Below are 18,789 nucleotides of genomic sequence, written 5' to 3'. Positions count from 1 at the left end.
GGAAAAAATTAAATTTCAGAAAACTTCTAAATATCACCCCCTAAAAAGCAAGTCAAAAGACTCTGTAGTTCCAAGTCTGCATGTTTATTAAAGAAAGGACACTTACAAATACGGTCAACCCATTCTTCACCTTCAAAATATAATTTTACAGTTATGGTTAGGACACCCAAAACATTTGAAATTTTAACACTTTTTACTTATGCTTTTTTCTGTTGTTGTTAAAGCAATTAATGTTTCAACACATAATTAATTGAAATGTTAAGCTTTTAAATGCAATCCAAAGAATCTATTTTCTGCCCCTCTGCTGAAATTCACTGCATTTTATATATCTCTCTTTTGTCCATCTAGATGAGAGGGTGTGTGTTTTGAGCTGAGTGGAATAGTAGGTGGAATATTCTTGATGCATTTTAATTAGTGCTTAGTAAAGGAGAGGAAATGCCTTTTCCCCAGTCTTCTACTTATTCTTGTTTTTATACAGCCCAAATACTGCTAATCTTCATTACACACTGCTGGTTCATATTCACCTTGCTTTCTACCAAGAGCCACAGGCCCCTCTCATCACAGCTCCTTCGCAGTGAGTACTGCTTCAAGTTCAACCTGCTTCAACCTGGGTTGTGCCTTCCCAGGTGGAAGAAATCTCTGTATTTATCCATCTTGACTTTCTTGAGTCTCCTGCCACCCATTCCTCCTCTGCTTGTTCAGGTCTCTCTGCTTGGCAGTACTACCCCTGCATTTCCATCAATTTATTGTGTCTGCAAACTTGGCAAGAGTCCACTGTATTGCCACAAGATACTGAACATTACAGGTCCTCAGGACACATCCCTGCAGTTCCTTGCCTGCCATCACTTCCCAAGTAGCATGTAACTTAGTAACTGCTATCTTCTGAGGCCAATCATTCAATGTTTTCTTTTTCTAAACCCATCTGGCTGTCCATCCTCCAGTTTACTACAGGAATCACCAGACTGAGACAGGATAATGGGACATTTGACATTGAATTAAATCACAACTTACGCTCTGTCCTTGGTGTTGGGGGTTAGGTTTCTCTCTGTTTGTTCCATTTAACTTAGGAAATTTTTTCCCTGCTAGTTTCTAGGAAACACTAACAACTGGGTACTTAAGAAAGAAGTGGCCAAGCTCAGGGGACGAGGGCATCTGGTTGAACTTCTCTTACCTGGGCTGACAAAAGACAGGGCTGGGGCAACTGCTTTCTCTCTCTCTCTCTCTAGGCTTCGGATGAGGACAGTCAGAGCTGCCCTGCTCCTTCTGCTGTGGGGTGAGCCTCTGCTTGAGAGCAGCCACTGAACTGAGACCTTTTCACCCACCTCACTAAAAGAGGGACCTATCACCATCTGCTCAGGTGCCCGGGATCTGGACTTGCCCCTCTCTGCCCTGGCTGGGAGCCGGGCTGCCCCTGTCCCGCTCCCGCTGCTTCTTCAGCACCGCTCCGAGCTTTCACTGCACTGTAGCCCTGCACCCCCTGCCTGCCCCGCAGTTCCAGCCACAGCTCCAGAGCTTCTGATACATCTTGGCTAGCACCCTGGGATTTTAAATCATTTATGCCGTTCCAGCTTGGTGCTTCTCACAGCCGAGAGAGGGCGGGGACCGGGTCTGGGCTCTGCCTGGTGTCAGTGCCGAGCTGCTGCTGTTGGTTTGCTCTATTCATAGTAAAGAACTGTTATTCCTGCTCGCATATCTTTGCCTGAGAGACCCTCCATTTTCAAAATTATAATAATTTGGAGTCAAGGGGTTTACATTTTCCATTCCAAGAGAGGCTCCTGCCCTCCCTAGCAGACACCTCTTTTTCAAACCAAGACACTTGGCTACAGAGAAAATAATTTTATCAGAGTAGGCAGATGACTTTGTAAGGCACAATTTGCTCTTATAAAAAAAATTTCACCTTGGCTATTCCTAATCATCACAATTTCACCAGCACTTCATGAAAACAGTCCCCTTTCTCCCAAAGACTGAAATAAGGCTGACTAGCCCTCTTTTAAAACAGATGAAAGATTTGCCTTTCTGCAGTTGTCAGGGACAAAAGTCAAAGTGGTATTATTAAAAGTAAAACGTTTGTTGACATAAGGTGTGCATTTAACCAGGTTTTGATGAACAGGATTTACTCACACCTTTTCCTTGGGATGATTTGCCCTTTAAAGTCTTACTCTTTTCACCAGCAAGACTAAAAGGATCTTAAATAATTTGGCTTACTCTTTGGCTCTCTCTGAAAGCAGACTTGGTTTGCCAATAAAAACCTGGAATTTCAAAGAACAGTATATTCAAGTCTAAAAGACATAACACAAATTACAAGCATCTAGTCGACTTTCCCGCCATTTTAGGAAACCAACCTGAAACAATCAGTTTCCCCATAATGCTACTTAAGATCAGCCAATATACAGGGAAATTACACAAAGGACAAATCAGTTACTTTTTATGTTCTCTTTTTAAGAAAAGGGAAGTATGCAGATCAAATATATGTTCCATATCAGATAATAATTAGGGACAAGCAAATCTTAAAACAGTAATCCTTAAAATCCTTTCTATTCTTGGGAACCTCCTGAAGATTTGTCCTCTTTGATGTAGAACAACGAAGCATGCAGGTAAAGAGTGTGAAGGAATAGCTATGATCTGTGTAGAACACGTCCATCACAACTAGTGAGAGTTTGTAAAATAGAAGCTTCTGTCCAAAGGGAAAGGAGAAAGAAATAAGAAAAGGATATCTCTAAGTCAGCCAAATACTTCTCAATATGTACTCTTTCATAGAGTCATAGAATGGCTGGGTTGAAAGGGACCCTAAAGATCATCTAGTTCCAATCCCTGGCCAGGGATGCTTTCCACTAGGCCAGGCTGCTTAGAGCTCCATCCAGCCTGGCCTTGAACACTAACAGAGATGGGGTATCCACATCTTCCCTGGGCAACCTGTTCCTATGCCTCACCACCCTCATACTACAAAATTTCTTCCCAGTATATACTCTAAAACAAATATTTCAATTTGAAGCCATTGCCCGTTGTTCTGTCACTACATGCTGTTGTAAAAAGTGTGGAACAATTCCCCTTCTCCCAGCCTTTCCTAATAGAAGAGGTGCTCCATTCCCCTCAACTATCTTGGCCTCTTCTGGACTTGCTTCAATTGGTCCATGTCCTTTTTGTCCCCTGCCAGGAATCTTGAGGCAGCCCTGCAGGTGGGGCCTCACCAGAGCAGAGCAGAGGGGCAGAATCCCCTCCCTGGCCCTGCTGGCCACGCTGCTTTGGATGCAGCCCAGCACATGTGTAGCTCTCTGGGCTGGGAGTGCCCGTGGCTGGGTCACATCCAGCCTCTCATCCACCAGCACCCCAAGTCCTTTTCAGCAAGGCTGAGGTCCATGAGTTTACCCCTAGCCTGTATCAACACCACGAGTTTAATGTCATAGTTGCTGAATCAAGGCACTGTATCTTGTAAAGATCTTGCAAAGACGACAAGTACTACACTGAATGGTTACAGGATTCACTCTGCTCATGATCTCTTCATGAGTAATTCTCTGTCAGATAATGTTCTTCTGTTTCACATTTGACAGAAACAATAAGTCTGAATAACAACATTTCTCTAGAACCCAGGATGTCCCAGTATCTCCTGGGATATTTGTCCTGTACACCTGAATCATTAACAAAAGGCACTTCACACTACTCAGAAGTCTCTTTAATAATATTCTGTCCTTAGGTCCATTGAATCTTTTAATTCTTGACTTTTCCTCAAAACTGAAACCACAATTGAAGAAAGGTTAAAAATCTAATCTGGAATTTAAAAGCGAACAATTTAATGTACAGTAAACTTCACTTCTAAGTTCAAATAGAGAATTACACTCACACACCACTTAAGCTAACATGATTTCTTTTGTCCAACAAGGTAATTAAGTAGTATGCAAAACATTCTGGGTGTCAAGAGTCATTCCTGTTACGAATTGTGAGATTATTCCCTAAGGCTGTGTATCACAAAAAGAGCAATCTCTAGCCATAGACACTAGTAAAAGCAGTACAAAGAAATGCTTAAAAAGTTCTAGGCATCACCTCTACATATTCATCATCAAAAATCCCAGCAGGCTTCTTGGCCACTCAATCTATCTTGATTTGAAACAGTCTTGTTGATGCAAGAGGTGTTCTCTTCTTAAAAGGAGGTGACCAGCTCCACTGAGGTCACAATAAGAGGAAAGTGAGAGATATAAATTCACCTTTTTACTAGTTTTGTTTCCTAGAAGAAATATGCCACTTTTACATTTGTGCAAAAAAACTGTAAGTAAGGTCTTCAGCAATTAAAATTCTTATTACTAGGATACCTGCTGATACAGCATGAAAGTTATTTGAGAAAATGGGTCCAAGTAAATACTGTTATTATTTCACACAGCATCAAAACAATGTCCTCCCACATCAACCAACAATAGTCAAAGACACTACAATAAAATAAATAAACAAGGATGTTACTTTGGGTAGAAAATTATGCAAGCATTAGTAAGATATAAACCACATTAATGAAAATTCCAGACCTAAAGAAGCACTGTGAGAACTGTACTACTGGGCATCTACCAAATCATGACAACAACTCTGACATGATGATTATCATAATATATACTGAGAGTGATAGGAAGTATGGTACTGTTATTTTCCAAAGTGTCAAAAAAAGGTACAACTACCAATAACTTTCTTTTTAACTAGATAGAAATTGACAGAGGCACAGGAATTCTTGAAATTATAAACAAAAAACCCTGTGCACAGCTTGTTTCACTCACTATTACAGAATACCTCACTATTCGGTAAAGCATTTAATTTCTGTGCCTTTGCAAATCTGTAAAAACAAATATATATATGATTTTTTTAAAAATCAGAAGTCAAATATAAATGGAAAATCTTGTCCAAAAGAAGTAAAGGGAGAAGTTAAAAGTAAAATCTGTACAGGTAGCATAAAGATAATTTTAAAATATCATATTGCATTCTAAGAATAAAACATGCTAGATAAGAATAAAAGGAGTAGTAGGATGATAAATATGAATGCATAGCATGGAAAAAAAAGAGTAAGACAAACAGCAGATCTGGCACGTCACAAGAAAAATACAACAAAATATTTAAAAATTAAGAGAAAGTAATCCCTGCAGAAATAAAGATGAGAAATATGAACATGAAAATTTAAGACCATTCTATTACACTCCTTTACAGCTGCATAGGTGAAGACATGACATTTATTAAACATTCACTCACCTAAAGAAGAAAATTACGTTCACTCTGTATAATTTATATCTACATTCTTACACACCTCCAAAGGCTTAAGCAAAAAAAAAAGAGTCTTGGTATTGACAGAGTCCTTGCTTGTCCTCAGACTTCCAAGTGTTTACTGAGGAAAACTAAGATCTAATTTGGTCTCTATCTTCAATTCTAGGAAGGAGTGAATGCAGAGCATCATTTGATCTACTTTGGTTTGATTTGGTATGGTGAATTTAAATATATCTGCTGGCTCCAAGGCTAAATTATGAGCAGTTAGTCTCAAAGACAACATGTCATATTATTTTGGACTACAAACAAGTGTTGTCGTTAGGAAATAAAACACACTCCTCAAAGGGAAAAACAGAGGATATTTAAAACCAGAGACGGAACACCTTGCCAGTTAAAATAAATTCAGAGGAACCACAGATACTCCAAAATAAAAAACTCACACTCAGAGCTCCTGAACTGCAAGCATGCACACAGAGCCATGAGAAACCTTAAGTCCTATTCCATGCCCAAAGCACTGCTATTTCCATAATATTTGCATCTGAGGCACAGAAAATCCTGTTCTATATGTTTTAGACATCCTAAAATTACAAATTTCAGCTGCAATGTGAATACTATAGAAATGAAAATTAATAATAAGTGGTCAGTTATTCTGCATAATGATGTTTGCCTCCCCTATTCAGTCTCATCCTCTATTTGGTAAAATTCCCTATTTCATATATATTTTCCAAAAGATGAGCTAATGATGACAGACTGCACAGGAATTTTCCTTTTGGTTATGACTAAGATATGAGTAACAGTAACACCAAACAAATACACATGTCAAAAGGTGCACCAAAAAAAACTATTCATCCTATGTTCTACTAGCTTCAAAGCATGATTGCAAACAGAATATTCTTGTTATTTCCTGTGATTATACCAACAGCTTCAGGAAATCTTTGTCAAAAACAGCAAGATCAATAAATTAAACCTTCAAATACGACATACAAAATTGTTTTATACAAAGCCTCTTTGATATAACATCACAAAGGAAAAAATTCCAAGCAATTATTATATCTGATGCAACCCTAAGACCCTTATGGTCTCCCCCCTGCCTCCCTTTACTGCCTGCTAAAGTTGTTCTTAACTAGTACACAAAAAAACTAGTCATTAGCATACAATCAATTAATCATTAACAGATAATCATAAAAAATTCAAAATAAATTTCACTTTTATTTGAGACAAATAGTTAACATAATGTTAAGAACTCATAATCACATACGAATATAATAGACTAGAAATATATTAATTATATTATTCTAGATTAAAATAACTACATTATAATTCTAAACTATATTAAAATATTTTATATTATTTATATATTAACAATGAAACACTGAGGTTATTTTTTAATTTGCAAATCCACTTGCCTGAAATTCAAAGCAATTACTTTTGCATGCTCCTTACACAAATTTATGTATACTAGGAGGCTTGTCTTGTTCGTTTACTACTAATTGAGAGGAATGAGTTGGGTTGTACAGGTGATAAAGAAGTATTCTTTGATAAATTTAGGAAATGTGAGGGCTCGGTTAACTTTACTTTCTGCAACAAGTTGATTATTACATATACAATCTATCAACATTTATAGGAAACCAGAGTTCTTAATTAGGAAGAAAATTCTCTGAAATATGATTCCATCTGAAAAATGGACTTAAATTCATTACTTTAGTATAGGTATTTGTCCAGTGTTGTTTTCCTCCCAACTCCTTTCAGAAGATATAAGTGTAAGTATCAGGGGGAACCCTATTGTACCAGCCACAGTACTGACAGTATTTGAATTTAGCATCTTCTAGTCTGAAGCATAACTATCAGTTTATTTAGATATAGAAAAGACTACTCTATAGAGTTCCAAGCAGAAGTTTTTATTAGCCACCAGGCACTTCCTTTTGCCAATATAAAACTGTCTTAGGTTGGAAATAGGGGTATTCTATTCCTATCTGTTAGAAGTGGGGCAGTTATCTTCTGTTAATTGGGCAACTTTCTTTATCTCTTCCACAACCAATCCTCCCTCACGGAGATATCTTCTGTTAATGGGCCACTGAGTGTCACTGCATGACTGATAAAATTACATCATCCCATTGTGAGATGCTCTGCCCAGGGGGAGGAGCCAAGCATTCCTACCTGGATATAATCTGAGACTTGAAACACCACAGGCAGCTTTTTCCACTGGATTCCCAGAGGAGTAGCTGTCTTCCCCACTGGATTCCCAGAGGAAGACCAGGCCCATCTACACTGGACCTTCAGAGAAAAACTGCACCCTTTTACAGGATCACTGTTTCTACAGAACCACACCTGTCACTGCAGGAGGACTGCAGCCACCATTTAATCAGACTGCTACCTACATCCTGACCTGGGTGTCAGGTTGTATTCTTACTCTGTCAGTAGTTTGTTTTGTTTTGTTTTTTTTGTTTGTTTGTTTGTTTGTACTATTACATTTGCATTTTAGGTTTTCCTAGTAAAGAACTGTTATTTCTAGTCCCATATCTTTGCCTGAGAGCCTTTTCATTTCAAAATTACAGTAATTCGGAGGGAGGGGGTTTACATTTTCCATTTCAGAGGAGGCTCCTGCCTTCCTTAGCAGACACATGTCTTGTCAAATCAAGACAAAAACATATTTTGATTATCCTATTTTTAACAGATGGGGAAAACTCTGAAAGAATCCATGTAGGCAACAGTTTTAAATAATGTTATCAACAGACTTTTGAACTTGATGTAAACTGTACTCTGGGCGGTTCTATTTTTAGAAGGCCATGAAACCCATCCCTGACTCACCAAATGCCACTAGCACTAAATGCACTACAGTGAAAATCTGCATCTGTCCATTGATCCTGTCCTCCATTTCTTAATCTCTTCTCTCTTTCAAGTTAATAATTCAAAATATCTTCTCATTTTTTTCTAGGTTTGTATTTCAAGTCTGAGATCTTTTTGCTTTGCCTACAAAAGTCCATGTGCCTGCTCTACTTAATAAAATATGACTATAATGCACTGAGAGTGTCTCGGAAACTACTGTAATTCTAAAATTAGAACCCACCCCCAAAACAAACTTTCATTTACTTGCATGCTTTACTGAGCCAATGTCTTTGCTATTTCCCAGTACTAGAGAAGATTGCACTTTTACACAAAATACTGAATTAGACCAGATTCACAGCAACTTGTGTGTGTCTCTCCCAAGTAACCATGTCTCACACTAAGTCTTCCTACAGATACAGCATCCTCTTTTCTTGTAAAGAAAACTACAAGGTATGCTAGTAGTCCAGTTCATTTTCAGGAATACATTCCCAGGACAATGATAACACTCATGAGTAAATGTGCCAACATTAAATCAACCACTGGTCATCTGTTCCATCCCTAAGAAGGCAACAACACAACTTATTGACACCAATATCTTAAGGATATCTGCAGAAAATACTATTTCTCAAGAACTGCACAGAAGTTTTAAAATAAAATAGTAAAACAAAGCAAAGATATTCAGGTGATTTCAGTCAAATGAAAACTTAACAGCAGCTCCACACTTTACTTATCAGAGGTTATAATACTAAATAAATATTTTATTCTTTAAAAATTTATTTAGCCATTTTACAGACTTATTCAAACTGTCAGAGATGACTCATACTCAGTGAGACCTAGGGGTTCCCAATTATCTAAAAAATTACTGGAACATGCTCTCATCAATCTGAATCACACATAATACATAAAAACCTTTATGGTTGCCTCTGGCAATCTCCTGAAAAATAAAAATTCTGACTTACAGTTAAGTCTGCACATTGTAAAAACCATGCACTGTAATTTTGTAATTCACGCAGCTGTGGAATCAACATACGACATTAAAATTAATCTAGTGGTGACTAGCAGATAAAAAAACTAAACCAAATACATTTCATATGATATGTAGAGATTTTCTGAGTTGGTCAAGCAAATCTTACCCCAGCAGAATTTTAGCATGAACCTCTTTGTTAGTCCTTGAGATTTCTCTCAAAGAGGTAATTTCTGCATCAAACCAAAATCCTCTTTCTTCTGGTGTCTCAACATTGTAGTTAACCATCACCACATCACCCACTTTTAGCTCACTCCACTTCAGAATGGTTCTTGCTCGGGGTCGAAGATTAACTCTGTCCATTTCTATTATGCCATTTTCTGGGTACCTTGAAAAGCAAAACCAACAACACCGATGATTATGACTATGGCAACAGTAAAAAGAATCACAGACAACTTTATTCAGAAGTAAAAGTTTTTAAATGTTCTTTGGGCACACAAAAAACATAAAATCTGACTTCTTATCCTTTTTAAAATATGGCTTTCCTCTAAATACAGACAAAGAATTTGTTTCATCTCAGATGGGAAAACTAGCTTCCATGAGTTTAAAAAAACCAAAAAAATCAGTAAATCTATATGCACTTCTCAATAATTTAGTGTTATTTGACAGCACTCTAACTAAAATCCCAATGCAGGAAGGAAACTTGAGATGCTTTTTAAATTTGAGATGCTTTTCATTTTAACTACAGTTAGTAGTTTTCATTACAACTTTTCATGAAAACTACAATTTTCTTATATTCCTCTGAATAAGGCAACTATTACTTGATACTAGAGCCTACTTGATACTACTACTTGATACTAGAGTATTTGCACGTGTGCTGGAAAAATAGCAGAATATAGACAGGATCAAAATACTAATTCCCAAAAAAAAAAATAAAAGAAAAAGCTAGCCTGTAACAAAAAGTTAAAAGATGCTAAAGTGAAGTTCCTTTTTCATACTGTGTGTAGGCAGATGATCTCCCACCACTTAGCTGGTACTACATGAGTTCACAGAACAAATTTAACAGGGAAAATGAAATTAGTCTATTGCAAATAAACAGGTGCTATTAAAATTATCCCTTCTTAACAAACAATGCTGAGGATGATGTATCTAAAATTATATTTTCACCATGAAATTACTGGCACTTTAACAAGAGCACTCACAGTTAAATTAATACACCTTTATCAAACCACATTGTTAAATATTAATGGCAACATCCTACCCTTACTAATAAAAGTCTGGCTCTACCACTTTACAACATGCCTCCCCCTACAGTAAACAAGAATATTTCAAGGTCTTGGGAAAATTGCACATTGCAACTTACATGTAGTAAGTTGTACTAGTAGTAAGTAGTACTAAACCAACTGTCATTAAGAGCATGAGAATGACAGATGATAGCCTGAAATATGGATGTCTACTCCTGAACAGTTGACTGAAAGCCCACCACTGAAACTGAACACATTTTAAACTGGTTCATTTTGCTTGTTTTATGCCTTCTATTGAATCTAACACACCAGTTTGCTACTACTGACGTGGGGGGCTGGGGGAACAGGGGAGATTTACTGATAGTTTTGTTAACGAAGCATGGACAGCAACAGTTTAAGAGTGGGTGTACCTTCCAATAAACTAATGGCTAAGTAAAAGAACATATCTCTAACTACTTAGAAAGTTAAATACAATGCCTGTTTTCACACAAACATTTTTATAACCCTAATTATAAAATTCTGCACAACAGAAGTTACATCATACAAAGACTGTGATCAAGTCATTATCAAAACAATAGTTTCATACAATGCAACTCTCCACACTTCCTAAGGTTTTTTTTGCCCACATTGTTTCCAAATTCAGCGCATACTGAAAAGCTAACATTTGAGGTTTTGCCTTTATGCCATGCAACTTTCACCCGAAGAATTACCATATTGTTCTACCATATTAATTATTATTTTAACTGCTATATCCACAAAAACCATGATTGATTCACCTACCCATAATAAGAAAAAGCAAAAAACCAGCTATAGAGATCATGCCTACTTTATTGAATGCCTAAATAACATCACGTTATTGTACAACAGGCTACTGAAATCTTAAGACAGCTATGTTTGACCTACTAATCAATTTCAGAAGTTCTACAGTAAACCCTTCCTAAAGGTTGTAGAAGACAGTAAGTAGAACACAGCAAATAAAGACTCAGTTTACTTGAACTCTGAAACCAAAATATTGCCTAAACATCAGGAAACTAGAGAAGATAGATCAAAACCAGACACCATTTATTTATACAGTGAAATAATGAGGTAAGAAATACATATGGAATCATAAAAATAACAAATAAACATTTTAGAAGTTCCTATGTCACTGTTTAAAAAAAATTAAAATATTTGACTTACAAGAGTTGACATTCATAAAAACTTAACCTGGATCTGAAAAATCTATTCTCTTCTGAAAGCAAAATATCTTCAGCTTCTATTTTCCTGGGTGAGCTTTGGACAAATGTTTTTCCCTAAATTCAGATTCATATTGTCTCTCTCACCTCTATAGAACTCAGAACAGATCTTCCTATTGTACTGATGAGGAATTTCAAAGACTCTCATCATTAACGTCTCCACCTTTGTTCTTGGAAGTAGTTCATGAAAAAACCCAAGCAAAAATATTGCCTATCAGTTATCAAAAGACACTCCCCACCCCCAATCCCCTTTTATAAACAGAAACCATTTTCTAAAGCAAGAAAAGGAAGGCTGACTGTCCATTGAGTTCATTTTCCCTCTAATCAACTGGTCAAAAATGCAAACAAACTTTAGAAAAAAACAAATGAGATGTCTTTTGCCACATTTTACATTTCTTTTGCAAAGCGTTACAGATATTGAATGTTTTTACTGCTGTGCACACATAGAAATGTTTTCATGGCTGCTGATAAATGCTACTAGCTATTTAACCCTTCATATTGGTCCATAACTGATACCTCAGGCAAAACAGCAGAAGCAGTACTTGCCACAAGTTTTTGAGTTAGGCTAAAAATTGCAGAGTTAAACTCTGTATGTTAAGCTCAGTACCACTATTCATTATTATACTAATAAGTAAAGAGTACTTCCACAGTAAACTTGTGCCCTCAAATGTGTCTAATGCCACAATTTATTTAAATAAGAAAAAAATGACGGTCACATTAGAAAATCCTACTACCTCACATTCATTTTCCTGAAGTTTAACATGCCATTTGTAAAAATCACATTAATTTAAAATCTAATCTCTTAAATATGAAAGAATAATATTTAGCATAGATCACAAGATACGGATGTAGATAAACCAAAATATAAAGAGAATAAATATGGTATTGTAACCTCAATAATTACCTGAAAATTAACTCTTGCCCATTCCGGGAAGCTTTAATAAAGGACTACTGTGAGACGTGAACACATGCTGAAAGTGTTTTCTCATTTATTGAGTTACTTTTAAAATCCTAAGATCACACTCAAGAGAAAACAAACATTTTCACATCAATGTTTTAATTAGCCTATCATAAATTTGTACAGTTGAAATGAAGATTATATGGCAAAATTAAACCTTTAAATTTAAAACAGCTGTGGACAGTTTCTTGGTTTTCCATGTTTTTAGGACATTTGGCAACTAATACTGAAAAAAGGAGCTATAACAGCAAGCATAACCATAAGAATTTAATGAATATTGCCCATGGGATATCTCTATTTACCTCTAATTTAATTCTTCCCTGTAGCATTTCCAACACTAGCATAGCAAGGACTTCTTGAGATTTCCTATCTTTGTAGACAGTCTCCATAGCAAAGAATTATTCATCAAGCAAAAATTCCAGTATTTCTTAGTTATGGCCAGATGGTTGGCAGTGGTTCCTAAAATGCTCCAATGCTAGGACACAAAGTAGTTCTATGTCAGAATAAACCCAAGCCTGCTCAATTTACTGAGACCTTGCAACATACCCTCTAACACTTTTCCCAGCTGTTACTAGAACAACTAGAACTGGAAAAATAAAAACAAAAGTAAAGACTTCCCCAACCACTCTCCACACTAGTACAGTGAGGAATGATAGTGCAGACGCACAATTTTAAAAATTATTTTCCAATATTAATAAAATGAAAGTATCATTTATTTTCTCAATCATAAAATTCAGAAATGAGTCATCCCAACCCCGGAATGAAGGAATAGAAGGGCAAAAACAAAAAAAGAAACAGAAAGGAATGAGCTCTTGGAAGAGGTAAATCTGACTAAGAAGGTAGAACTGGTTAAAAACTAGTTTGCTACCACCCCACTCCCTTCTAACCTGAGGAAATAATCAGCCCAGTTTTACGGTACTGTTTGAGAAAGCCAACACAGTGTTACAAAAAGCACTACACTGTAAGCCACAATTATGAATGGAAAAAAAAAATCACTGGGGTAGTCAAGCTGTGCACTTCCAAAAAACAGTAGGTCTGATAATTTGTTATTACAAAAAAAAACCCAAGTAATATATTTCAAAAGACAGATTTGAAGGATACTGAATATCAATAAAGATAAAAATCAGTCACATGGAACATAATCAAGATTTTGAGAACTTTACCTAACAACTAATAATTACAGAATTAAGCAGCCTAAACACTGAGAAACCATATCAATAGCCTGAAGAGAACCATCTTAGTTTCCCAATTACTTTAATTCTGAGTTGCCAAAAATGTAAACATGACTGCGCTGTATGGACAACATGGATACTCTGAAAGGAGACAACGTGGAAATAAGGGTATCAAAACAGAAGTTCAGAAGTGTAAGAAATACACAGAACATTCAATTTTTAATACAATAATTTTGTATTACAAGTTTAAGTAATGTGAATATCGTGAAAAACAGGTTTACTTCCCTGGATAGCAGACAAGTCATGCATCTTTTCAAAAAACTTTCCTCAGAAATGCAAGGAGAATACTTACAGCTAATTCAAGATAAATTAATATGTGGTAACATTCAAACTTATTCTCACTGTTTACACAATTTTTTAAGCCCAGAATCAGTTTTAAACAACAACAAAAAAACTTTAACTGTTATTATTTTAGTCGTTCTCTCAAACACCTGCTAGGACAGCAAAGCTTCCCTCCCTTGGCTCAAATCCGTTCTAAAGAGACATAAGAAACACCTAGATTGTCTCCTCAAACTTCTTCCTATTCAGTTTGCACAAGGTGCCTACCACATCAGAAATCAGAGTCTTACAGTTAATGCCTGTTGCCAAAACCCTGACTACAATACAAATACTCAGACATTATAAAACACAGAATAAGCAGTCAGAAACCCACTGCAAATGGGACAAATAACCTTACAAGGAACTAACTTCTGGAAATGAAGAGCAGCAGTGTGTAGCTACTCCCATAAAATACTTTCAAGTATGAATGATTCTGGTGGCATGCTTTCTAGTGAGGATGTATGGAAAAAAAGACAACTGACATATCAGGTCTTTGATTACTTCAAGATTGTCTAATAATCTATATGAGGTAAAAATTTTGAACAAGTAAACAAACTAATCACTGATACTAGAGGTGCTCCAAGTAGTCACCTTATAAATATAATTATATATATTTTGTGACTGAGATAAGTTCAGAAAGAACGTGTGGTATCCTTAGGAACAGATTGTCTTAGCATTCTACTTAGTAGACAATATAGCTTTCATTCCTCTTTCTCTTCGGAAATTCTAAACTCTCCAACATAAACAAAAGGATGTAAGTGCTATAAAAAAAACTACAGTCTATAGCTCCCACAACTTTGTCATGTTTCTAGCCATTAACTTCATGTCCTTCAAAAGGAATCCCTTTCCTCACTTCAGTGTCTCAGACTAGAGCCAGGAATCTCATAACATGTATCCTCCTGATTTGCACTCTTTTCTATGTTAGATATATATAAAGAAAAAAGTCAGATAATTCAGCTAAACATTTACAAGAGTTAATTGAGAAACACATAGCATGCAAAGGAATGTATTTTGACATTTCTTCACAGAAGACAAAACAGAGCAGTTTGCATCATGCACTACCACTAATGCTGCACAAAGCAGCTACCTCTCAAAGAAGCAGGAAACCTTTCCTATATGAGGACCCACTGGATATAGGATTAATTTATTTGACAGATGAATAAAAAACCCAGTAACACTCACCAAGTAAACCTAGATTTTAGATATATTAGGAAACAAGAGCACTTCATTGTACAGTCATATAACTACAAAGTTCAATGCAACTTCACTATCAGATGTACACAGCTGGAAAGCAAAGTATAAGAAAGAAGTAGGGGCTACCTCATCTGAGAACGGCCCATAATGTCTTTTGGTGTCCAAAAATCAATTTATCAGCAGTGTGAGCTAAGTGAATTCTCAGATTAAATCCCAGCCTACTACCTGTATGTGAAAATTTCATATTAAAAACATTCAGAAAACGGACCCAACTAAGCAAGTCTAATCTTCAAACCATTCCTTGAGAAAATAATAGCAAGCTTAATACTATTATTCTCTCGACAATCTCTTCAGCTGTGAGTTACACTTTCAAGTAGAAATTGGGTTTTTCTGACCAGGCAGTACTTAGAACTTTTCTCCTCATTGCGTCAGTATGGTCTGTGCTCTCCAGCTATAAGACTGTGTCTTGCATATTGCTTTAACAGCCACACAGGATGACTACACTTTTTTGACCTCTGTGGCAACACAGTGAAATCCTAATTTTCTTAATACGTGCATGTGTGTACATCTTTAAAATCTGAGGGCATTACTCCACAGCTTACATTAAGCATGAAGTAAAGAGAAGCAATTAGTTCCCTAGAAGAAATAACTATAGCATACTTTATATGGCATATGACGCAGATATTACCTCATGTTTTAAAATAAAATTCTCTGATTGTTATAAAACCTAAGGGGAGTATCATCAGCCAGAACAATGGCCTTGTAAGAAGTCATCTACACTTGAGTCATACTTAATCTGTACTTGCATATAAGTTGTCATACTGAAATTTCTCATGCTGCAGAAACATCCAGCTTCCCTGCAGCTTCTGCTGAGGGTCTTCTTAAAGGCCCTCAAATGACTGAAACAAGAAAAGAAAGGACAAGACTTTACTTGATTGCAATCCAAATACTTAGGGTAAACCCAGTCTTCCTGCTGCTTTGGGGAGCTAATGATCAAGAAGCCAATACTTGCAGAATGAGAACTTTCTCCCTGAAACTAAGCACATGATAACCAGTGCTACACCAGTAACAAATATGAAATACAATAAGGTAAGAGGAAAGGGCAAATGCTGATATAACACAGCATTGTAGGCATGTCCTTATGGTGCCACTCTGCTATTGAAATGTCCAGTTTCTGATTTGGAAGTGATTCTTAAGCAAGCTTAAGAATGCGGTGGAGATCACCTACAGTTATCTCAGCTAATTTTAGGACCTCAGCATGTGCTGGCTTCTTCACAAGTCCTTTTAAATGAGGATTCAGCTTTTTTATGTTCAAGACAGGTTAATTTCTTGTGTATTTAAAGTCAGTTGCTGGGAGGAGAAGAAAGAAATGTATGATAGTTTTGTATGAACCCTGATAGCACGTCCTTGACTTCAAAGCGTTTAATGGTTCCTTGTGATACCCACAAATGCAAACGTGAAATGGAAATACAGGGAATAAAGTCTAAGGGGAGGAAGATACGCTGACAAAAAAACCAGGAACACACCTTCAAACTGCTGACATCAGGGAAAAACCTGCATTCAGAAATTGAAAGCAGAAGATGGACTGTCATGCAGAAGTTATATAGCCAGAAAGGGATGTCAAGAAATTTGATACTGCCTGAAGGTCAGCATTGGTAATAAAACTGGTATTTTGGTGTCTTGCTCACTGGTGAAATTAGGGTTCTCAAACAAGTATAAATCTTTGAACTGGAGTCAAAATTCTTGATAAGTGCAATCTGAAACCGAGTTCTTTTCCTCCCAATGGCCCTAGGTTTTCTCTCTGCAGAAATAAGTGGGCCTTATAACTATTGCAGCAATTTAGTTAAATACTAGACACATAGCTGGGGTGGGGCATGGTGGTGGAAGAGGTGGGAGAAAACTGCTACAAAAACAACTCACCAGTGCTGTTATCTACAAAATCACAGAGGAATGTGTAGTACCTCCTATCTGCAGCAGTCACAGCTGGTAGGAAAGCTCTTTTTAGTCAGAAGGTGGTTACTCCTTTGAGATTACTATAATTAATTCTTGCCCAGAAAGGGCAATTTCCCTTAACTATACTCTTTGCAAAAAGAGCTCTCTCATATATTTTCCTTTCACATTCACGCTAACTACACTACTTAAACAAGAAACAGAAAGAGGAGCAAATGAACACTGAACCCCTCTGAGGAGGAACACTTTTATGAAATCTAAAACTGCATATTAAAGCCTTTAGGTTTTGTACAGGACTTGTGATATGTAAGTCTAGCAGCACCTGGTGCTAAAGCCAGCTTTGTCACTTAAGAAAAGGACAAGCCCTGCTTCACCCTTTAAGAAAAACTGCTATAGGAGAATGTACTGATCTAGGGGGTAGAGTAGACCAATTCAATGCATTACAGGTGACCTGACCTATCCCTGTAATCCTACCAACTGTAATCTTCGTGGTGATTTTTTTTCAAATTGCAAAAACATCAGTTATGATTTGAGAAGTTGTGCACTTGTGCCCATCTCTGACATACAGTTCTTCCAATGTATTAAAGTAATTTTCATGGCTTTACTGGCACCAGGTTTATGTCTTTCATTTGTAAGTAATTTTTACTCTATTTCAGATGATGGAGAGTGTAGGAAAGATGGAGCTAAAACTATGTCAGGCATGAGAGCCACCATCTATCAGAGATAAAAAGGAAAAAAGCTTCTCCAAAACAGCACCACAAGGACAGACTAGAAAGTGCCAAGTACATCTGGCAGCAAAATGCTTAATCCAAATCTGAAAAACAAAACACCCACACACAAGTAACTGTGCAGGGCATAGTACTCACAGTAAGATATGACACTTGAAGAACAGGAGTGAAGAGATAAACTAATATGTTTCTGTAGCAGAGAACACCTGTGTGTCAAAGCACACCATGATCTTCCTACTTATGCACATCAAGCAAAGAAGTGGCAGAATAAAAGTGTTGTCTACAGGCATCAGAAGTAAACACTAATGTATGAAAACAAAGCGGTAGAAGTACAAATGTAGTTACAATAGGAATGTGCATGTTGGGTAATGCTAAAAGAAAAAAAGTGAGTCCCGAAAAGAATTGTATCAGGAACATCCATCAAGAACTTTCACTCATAAATATACAAGTTGCACTTTCTAATAATGTTTCTTTCCAAAAGCTCTAACTTCCAATATCTTAAGACTGATCAGTTTAACTGTGACCATCTTGCCACATTATGCTTCTGTGCCTTACTTAATTTTGTTGGCTAAGTGTATAGTGCTGCTATACATAAGCACCTTGTAGGAGTAAAAAGACTGTCTTCACTTGCTGAAAGGGAAGTACACATAAATAGAGGTCAATCTTTTAGTTTAGTAAGACTATACCAAATAAAAATCAGAACTGTTGTGAAACTTTTTCTACTTCTGCAATTCCAACTCACAAAACATAATACATCTAAAAAAAAAAAAAAACCACCATAATTTCACAGCAACAGTTACAAACACATTCTCAGAAATGTATGCCAATTGCTAACTTACAGATATCCACAGTAATGTAAAATCAGATAATATTAAAGACAAGTCTTTGAAATCACACCACCAAGGACA

The 18,789-nt window shown here is 36.6% G+C and overlaps 1 protein-coding gene across 1 annotated transcript in view; it reads right to left on the bottom strand.

Annotated features, from left to right (window-relative positions):
• The window catches only part of UHRF2 (ubiquitin like with PHD and ring finger domains 2), an 85,865-nt gene that overhangs the window by 47,647 nt on the left and 19,429 nt on the right, over window positions 1-18,789 (bottom strand). Inside the window, exon 4 of the mRNA XM_031060777.1 lies at window positions 9,192-9,410. Coding sequence (XP_030916637.1) covers window positions 9,192-9,410 — 219 coding nt within the window. The remainder of the gene's footprint in view (window positions 1-9,191; window positions 9,411-18,789) is intronic.

Source organism: Geospiza fortis, unplaced genomic scaffold (assembly GCF_000277835.1).
Source record: "Geospiza fortis unplaced genomic scaffold, GeoFor_1.0 scaffold491, whole genome shotgun sequence".
Lineage (NCBI taxonomy): Eukaryota > Metazoa > Chordata > Aves > Passeriformes > Thraupidae > Geospiza > Geospiza fortis.
The sequence above is the reverse complement of the archived record's forward strand: the minus strand, read 5'-3'. Positions and strand labels throughout refer to the sequence as shown.